The 8,654-nt window shown below is 41.2% G+C and overlaps 1 protein-coding gene across 4 annotated transcripts in view; it reads right to left on the bottom strand.

Annotated features, from left to right (window-relative positions):
• Positions 1-7,409: 7,409 nt before the first annotated feature.
• Positions 7,410-8,654, bottom strand: part of MCOLN2 (mucolipin TRP cation channel 2) — a 68,005-nt gene continuing 66,760 nt past the window's right edge. For all 4 annotated transcript variants that reach the window (XM_037826752.1, XM_037826753.1, XM_037826754.1 and 1 more), the window contains exon 14: positions 7,410-7,807. In XM_037826752.1, coding sequence (XP_037682680.1) covers positions 7,771-7,807 — 37 coding nt within the window. In that variant the 3' untranslated portion in view covers positions 7,410-7,770. The remainder of the gene's footprint in view (positions 7,808-8,654) is intronic.

Raw genomic sequence — 8,654 nt, 5'->3', positions numbered from 1 at the left:
GTAAGGTAGTGAATAGATCGTCTTTTTAAGACACTTTCCTGATGATTACTGCCTCACTTGACTTGCACCAACTTCCTTCTCAATACCGTACCTTCTAAGCTGCCTGTTGTGAAAATGGATTGCTATTCAAAGGCCAATGGGAAAGAAATATATATTTGTGGGTCTTGTCCCACTTAGTTGCAGAACAATAAATGTCAACACTTTAGTTTTGATCACATAAATGTGGAAACTTTAACAGACTATTTTGCTTGAAGGTTAGAGGTCAGGACCTCCCTAACCCTGGAGAAACACGTGAGAGGTAAAGTCATTTCATCACCCCATTAGCCACCTCTCTCCTGACCCCACAACTTCCCCTCCATCCACCTGTCATCTCCTCCCCTTGTTCTCATCTTTTCCAGATGCCATGGAGATTTTTTCTTTTAATTTAGTAAAAAAAATCATCAGCAATCCACCCACACATTCCTTGCTCCATTTCTATGGTTCCTTAAAATCTGCTCCAGGTGCTTGACCTTCAAGAGAAAACATTTGGGAAGAGGTCTCCAGATGAGTCTGGCTTGAAGCTCAGAGGCACTTTCCCCAGAGATCAGAGCAGGGCTGGGCCAACTCACTGTCCAGTCAATGAATGTGGACAATGACCGTTTCCCTTCAGAGTGTCTCGCAGGTTCTCCAAGGTTCCTGGGCTGGTGGGGATCACCTTGAAACCACCGCTTGGCCCTCTGAGCATGACACAGAGGCCCAGAGCCCCATGGTCAGTGCCAGGCTGTGGGCTCTCAGGGCTGGAGATGGGTGCCTGCACTCTGGGCAGCCAACATGGTGCAAGAATGTTCTCTTGCCATCAAGGCCCAGCTGGCCCCTCTGACCTCCTGCTGTGAGAGGTGAGGAAATTCCTAATGGGGCTTTTCCCCTGCCTCTTCCCCCCATTTGTTTCACATATTAAGGAAATTTTAGGAGTTTACCACCACCAGCGCTCACAGAGTGAGATCATTGGAGGCAGGTGGAGCTTGGAAGAGGACATCACCAGGGTTAGTCTCAGCATAAGTCACTAAACTTCTCTGCAGAGGTCTGGATGGAAATAGAAAGCACGGCACCACATGCACTCTTGCAACTCCATCTATTCATCTGGGAGGCAGGGGCAATGCCATCCCCCCTTCCACCCCTCCACTCACAGCTCAGTCTCAGGCTTCCTTGTCCCAAGAAGATTCCTCTAATATGACTATATTTGCCACCATCCTCCAAATCAAGGTAATCCTTTCTTAGAGTCCCTCAACTAGTCCCCTTAACCCTCCTACACCCTCCCACCCCACCATACACACTGCCCCAGCCTGAGTGAGACACAAAAGCAAAGCACTTCCTGGTACTTAATCATCACACCCCCCTTTCCCAGGCAGTCACATTTGTTTCTAAGCATTTGAGATTCCGTTCCCAAGTCTTGATGGTAGTCATGGAGGGTGTAGAGTCCTCATAAAGTCCCTGTGCACACACTTTGTCAACCTCAGGGCTACATATGACCAGATGACTTTGTTGATGGTTATACCTGCAAGTCTTGCCACCTTTACAGACACAAACCTGCTGCTGGTCAAGGTCAATGTGTGTGTGTGTGTGTGTGTGTGTGAATTTAACACAGAAACAGAAACAGAAAGCCTTGAATAAGCTGCTTTTCTTAAAACTGTGGGAAGGAGAAATATTGATGTGGTATAAATGTGCATTCAACCCATTCATCCTGACAAATCTATTTCCCAATAATAGAAGTTATGAAAGGAGACCCTCCCTCCAAATTCATAGTCCAAAAGCATGAACCTCCAAGAGAATAGCAGAGTATTTAGAAAAAGAGTCTTTTGGGAAAGAAATATATATATATATATATATATATATATATATATATTTACAGGTAAGTAAGACATATACACGAAATCTGGTATATTCCTGAGACAATTTATTTTCAGGCAAATTGCTCATCATATTTGTTACCATGTTGGATGACAGGGTAATAGCATTTCTCTCTCTCTCTCTTTCTCACCCCCCTCAATTTGGATGATTTCAGCAACTTTGTAATTGATTTCCCAGCCTATCTTACTCTACTCCAGTCCATTCTCCAAAATTCGGCCTTTCTAAGATGGAAATCAGGTCATGTAGCAACCAGGTCTAAAACCCTTCCATGGTATACACAGTCCTTGTAGTCTCGCCTTGTCACTTCTCTTGTCCTGTCTTCTACCATTTTTCAAACAAACAACTTACATTCTGACCACCAGAAAACATTTAGTTTTCCTAACCTACCAGGTTCTCTCTCAAATGTACAAGACTTTGCCATTTTCTTTTTTCAGAAAGCCATACTCTTTCCTTTTTTCCAGAAGGTCCATTTCCCACCCCATACCACAGTCATCCCAACAAATACAATTTATTCTTCAAGTCTCAATTCTACTATTGCCTCATCTCCTTAAGAAGGCTTCATTCATACTTCGTACTATACTATACTCTGCTCTCATACAGTACCTTGGGCTAACCTTGAATTGTCCTTGACTTTTTTTTTTATTGCAGACAAATACTTTTATCGTAGGGCTTTTTATAAAGGGAAAATGGCAAACTGATTGAAAAACTCACTTATTTTAACAACAAAATCATAGAGAAAAACTAGAAAGAAATTGCAAAATATTAGCAAGAATTATCTTTGGTTTGGTAGGAATATGGCTGTTATATGTTTCCTTCTCTATAACTTTTTCTGTATCATTGACTCTTTAAGTGGTTGTCTCTCTTAGTAGACTCCAAACTTCTTGAAGGCAGGGTCTTGTCATTCATTCCTGCGTCCTTGGTCCCTATCACTGGTTTAGAGGTCAACAAATACGTGCTGAATTAATGGTCTTTTAATAACATCAGCAGTTTCCTTTTTCACATCATTACCCAGTGTTTCCCAAAATTAATGGTGCCAATCACCTCCACTGAATAATTAGTTACCTAGAAAACTTCCACATTGATTAGCTAAGTCTACTTTCTGACCCTCCAGCGGGAGAAGAACAAATATTGATAGCAGCTCTCTCACTTTTCCCTAAGGCAACCAGGAACTAAAACCCAACTCACAGTCCTGTTATCGTCAATAATGTACACAGGATGGCATCAACACACGGTGCTGGGTCCAAAAGGTATATTGATATCTTCTCCTTCTGTAGACCTAGCATGGCCGGTTCACCAGTGAGGATGTAAATTCACTTTGTCAGAGCAAACGTTCCTCTTGGGGGACATCTGCTCAACCTCGAGGAGAGAGTAATGACCACAGCCCACAGACTGCAGGGGATGAGTAATTTACTACAGCTAGGCAATTAGTGTTGCTAGAAAAATAATGGCTTTCATTTAAAATTCTCTTTAAACCATATGTACCATGGCTCATGGGATAATTTATGTATCATTAGAAACTAAGAAACATACATCATGCTAATAAATTGTCTCCCCCATTCACCACTGCCAGTAGCTCCCAGAGGTCTTTAAGAAGTCAGAGTTTTGCTGTCCTTGTTATGTAAGTGGTGGGAAAATGTTCAGAGGTAACTCATTTAGCTTGCCATTCACACCCTAGTTCTCCAGCAGAGACAGATGGCAAGAGAAACGTCTGCCATCATTCCACCAACTGGTTTACAGCAGCATTTGCTGTAAATGAGCTGATGGTAAAACAGGCATGAGTTTTATTGTTTTCCCTTGCAAGTTGAGTGTCTATTTTGACATTTGGTTTATTTTTAAGTCTTCCCAGTGCTAATACCCTATTTTCTCCAAGATATAGCATGTTTAGCCACCCTATAGATTCCTATTCAAAGAAAGGCCATGCACACTAAAATCCAATGGCTGCAAAGAGCTTGGAGAGAATACTTTCATGTCCAGTGTGTGGAGCAGGTCCCAAAGGACTTTACCATGCAAGGTCAGAGGTCATATGGCAACTGGGAAAACATGCTAGAGTTTAGAAATTGTACCACCCTAAACCAATTCTCTGCCAAGGGAGAAATATCAAATGGAAAGCCAAAAAATGAGGTTCTTCATTGATGGACAGTGAGGCTTTGGGCAAAGGAAAGCATCTAGGGAAACACTGATCAGTGTCATCAACCGCAAAAGTTTAATCTTGGTCTTTGTGAAATAAGAAGCAGCTCCATGGCAACTTATTTGTGAAGACAGAGACTAAGGAAATGGTATACCCAAATGTCTGTAGCATTGACTCTTTAAGTGGTTGTCTCTCTTAGTAGACTCCAAACTTCTTGAGGGCAGGGTCTTGTCATTCATTCCTGCATGGTCATTAGGTTCCCTCTTTTAATTCAAGTCGATTGTTTTAAAGGAAGAGTACATACAATGCTAGATTTCTAGCCTTGTCCTGAAAGGTCACACTCAGATGTTTTAATCAGGAAGTCATATAGTCATATCACCAGGATGAGAAACAATCTTGAGGGATGACTATAAAATGAAAACATGGGGCCCCTTTTTCAAAAAATATTAAGAATGTCAAAACCATGACAGCAGAGCATTAAATCAAATGTGGGTCTGGCTCTAAGTATCATCATGAAATGACTTACCATTTAATGTTTCTCCCTTGGCAGAGAATCAGTTTAGGGTGGTACAACTGGAACATCTTGAGGGGGTCAAAAGGGAAAGCAAAGGTGTTCAGCAATGGCTCCAACACATCAAATCACCAGTTTCCTATTCCTACACCTGTTGTTCATGGTCCTTCCCTAACGTGCCAAAACCAGAATGCTGTGCTTAAAGTTTGGTCTGTGATATTCACATCACCCTGTCACACAAGAACCACTTCATGTATGCTTTCACAAGTAGGATGAACATGGCAACTATCTGATAAAGGCTCAGTATCATTGGAATAATGTGGTTGAGCTATTCAAACTCCAAGTCACCTGGCTACTTGCTCTGAGATCAAAAGTTGGGGCTGTTGTGCTTTTCTAAACCCCAAGATTCTGAGCCAGACTTCTGCTGGGTCAGTGTACCCCTCCCCCACTGTATGGCATTGGCCATGAAGCGCTTTTCCCAAATACCATCTCACCCTTCTGCATGTGCCACCTTGGACCGAGAAGCAAACTGACCCCTATTTTGCACATTCTGGCAAGTTTGTTTAAGGCAGTGGGCTCCTAGTACAGGCCTGAGGGGTCTCACCCAGAGGGTGAAGGACTGGGGAATTGTGATGGCCTGTGCAACTCGGGGACTTTTCCCCTTCTGTCAGGACTGGCAGCTGTGCTCCTAGTGGCAGGTCATTTTGGCTCATCTACATGCCACTCCTTGTGGCCTAGTGTGAGCTTCTGAGGGCTGAACTGATAATTGCCTTGAGGATAGCACTGGATGGGGAACTTTTGCACACTCGAAGTCCTAACCAGGATAAAGTCCACCTGAAGTACATGGTGAGCTCAGTAAAAAATAAAGAGCTTTCTGGCAGGCCCAGGGGCATAGATTTGTACATTTGTAAACCAAGCAAGTAAGGCTTTTTTAGGTTCTACACACTTTAGGTTGACCTCAGTTAATCCTCGCAACAAGTCTATGAGATAGGTACTATCAGCCCATTTTACAGATGAGGAAACCAAAGCATGGCGTGGTCTGTCCTAGGACACTCAGGAAGTAGGAAGAGGACAGGAGCCCAGGCAAAATGGCCACAGAAGCAGGTCTCTTGATTTATCCACTATTGAATTTCCTCTAAAATCTATTCCCAAACATGGCAGAGAGCCAACGAGAAAAAACAGCTCAGGTTTAATGCCAGGGTTGGTATGAGTTTCCAACTTAAATGCCAATCTCACATATTTGCTGAGGTTGATCATCATCATTACTTAGAAGCAAAAAATTACCTTGCCCCAAGCCACAAAGCTACAGGTTAACCTGGGATTTAAACTCAAGTGGATCTAAATGGTTTCCAACTTCATGCTTTCTTCCACCATCTCAAGTCGATACCTTATCTGTGTCACTGCAAGTCAAGGAGATTAATTCTACGAGGGTTGGAAGTCTTGGAATTGTACCAGGAGGCAGGAAGGGTCTCCTAACTTTGACAAATGTCTCAGATGTGTCTTTTAGCAGAGTTATGAGAGCATTGTTCAATAAAATCCAAACAGATAATACAGTTGGTAAAGTGACACTTGTTTAGAATTTTTAAAAAGAGAGACAATGTTTTCACAGATACAAAGTGACCTTCAAAGGGATTTTTCTTCCTGAAATTGTTCTGTCCAGCTGGAGGGAAAAGAAATAAAAGGAAACATGAAAGCCAATAAAAGAAAAACATGAGCATAGAAGACCTCCATGAATCTTCTATTCAAATGGCAGTCACAGCTACAAATAAGCCGGAGGCTTTAACAGCAACTCTGTTCAGAGACAAAACGAAGTATATGGGGATATAATCAGAAGTGAGTAAGTGATCTAATTACATACTCAATTCCGAAGTCATGAAATGACCCCCAATGGTTCTCAGTTTAAAAGTCGAGTATAACTCTTGGCATTTTTGTAAGAAAAGAAGTTAAATAAAACAATAATTTAAACCATGTACTGAACATAGACACGAGTCACTTACTCTCTTACAAACTTTAATGATATTAACTAAATTATTTTCCCTGACTAGACTTGGTGTCAGCACATGAAGAAGTAGGCACAGGAGGGAGAAGGAGTAGGGAAACCTGGTGTAGGGCTAGAGAGAGAGTTAGAGTGGTGGGCAGGGGAAAAGAGGAAGAGCCCTGGGACTGCAGTCCTCCTTAATTCAAATTTTATTCTTCACCAATAAATTTAAATAGTTGACCGTTGAGATGGCTCAAGCATGACATAAATATCTGTATGAAGTGATCGTCATCTCTCAAGTCATTTTCGAAAATATTTGTTGATTAACTTCCATATACTATCCCCTGTATCTCCTTCTCTGTTTTTAAGAAAGTGGGGAACCTCTTTTGGAGATCAGGTAGTATTAGAGATGTATTAGGAAATTTTCCCCGAACACCCCTAGGTAGATGTTCAGAGTCACTGCCTTTTAAAGAATAGTACTAGTTCCATGTTATGATAAAATAAATTTATTTTTGGAAAAATGGTCATATTTTCTTGCCTGACAAGGGTAAATCCCCACCACAGTGGGGTTCAATTGTTAAAATGAGTGAACACTGCTACAGTTGACTTCCACATGTCATTTGTGTACAATCACCAGTTAGCATGAGTGACAAGGTGTCCAAATGACTTGGATTCCTATTCATACCACGAAGACAACACATCTTTTTTCTTCTTCACATCTTGCTGAAGAAGAAAAAACACAGGAAAATGGGCCAAAATAGTCCATTGCCACAAGTTTTTTGTTGATTTAAACGTGATCTTTAAATGGCTTAATAGTTCTCCAGCTTGGAGTCTTTAGTTTGGTGCAGCAACCAACTCCATTTCTGTGCAGACCATGAATAAACAAATGTCTTCTAATTCAACAGTTACTGTTAGAACAAACCTTTATTTGACCAGGAACACACATCTTTAAACACATAATTTTAAACACCATTGCTTTGTACACTCATGTCACAAATTACAAGACTAACGGAGAATTTCTTTTATCACTGCTCCATTGCACTAATGCCAGTTGTAGCACGTAGTCTTTTGTCATCATCCAAGTTTATAAAAAAAGTAAGTTAGGAACTTGGTCATGGTCAGCCAGCTGGTACTCACTTCTTTTTCCCATTCTGCAATTAATTAAGTCAGTAGTTTTGGAAGTATTACTCCAAGCTGTTTTGGGATCCCTCTGCTTTGCCAATGTTAAGGCAGGGCTAAAACTTGATTGTCTTTAGCAGAAGGCTTTTAGCTAGTAAGTATCAAATGGTCATCACTTCCTTTCCTGTAAACAGAAAGGGGGAGGAAGAAAGAGAAAAGAGAACGGTGATTTAAAAATCTTTGAGGAGGAATAATCTGCAATCTAGGCACACATAAATTATAGTATACAAACTATAAAAGGAGAAAAATTAAGAAGGGCAATTTATATTATTTTAAGTTTGAGTGCATGCTTTTGTTTTTTTGTGTTTTTTTTTGTTTTGTTTTTTAAATCTTCATTTTATTGAGATATATCACATACCACGCAGTCATACAAAACAAATCATACATTCGATTGCTCACAGTACCATTACATAGTTGTACATTCATCACCTAAATCAATCCCTGACACCTTCATTAGCACACAGACAAAAATAACAAGAATAATAGTTAAAGTGAAAAAGAGCAATTAAAGTAAAAAATTTTCTGTTTGTTTGTTTGTTTCCTTCCCCTATTTTTCTACTCATCCATCCATAAACTAGACAAAGGGGAGTGTGATCCCCAAGGCCCCCCCAATGCCACTGCCCCCCCTCATAAGCCACATTTTTATACAATTGTCTTCAAGAGTCAGGGTTCTGGGTTGTAGTTTGATAGTTTCAGGTATCCACCACCAGCTACCCCAATTCATTAGAACCTAAAAAGGGTTGTTTAAATTGTACGTAGGAGTGCCCACCAGAGTGACCTCTCGGCTCCTTTTGGAATCTCTCTGCCACTGAAGCTTATTTCATTTCCTTTCACATCCCCCTTTTGGTCAAAGATGTTCTCGATCCCACAATGCCGGGTCTACATTCCTCCCTGGGAGTCATATTCCACGTTGCCAGGGAGATTCACTCCCTTAGGTGTCTGATCCCACGTTGCGTGGAGGGCAGTGATTT

This window comes from Choloepus didactylus, chromosome 2 (genome assembly GCF_015220235.1).
Source record: "Choloepus didactylus isolate mChoDid1 chromosome 2, mChoDid1.pri, whole genome shotgun sequence".
NCBI lineage: Eukaryota > Metazoa > Chordata > Mammalia > Pilosa > Megalonychidae > Choloepus > Choloepus didactylus.
Note: the sequence above shows the minus strand (reverse complement) of the source record. Positions and strands in the feature narration are given on the sequence as shown.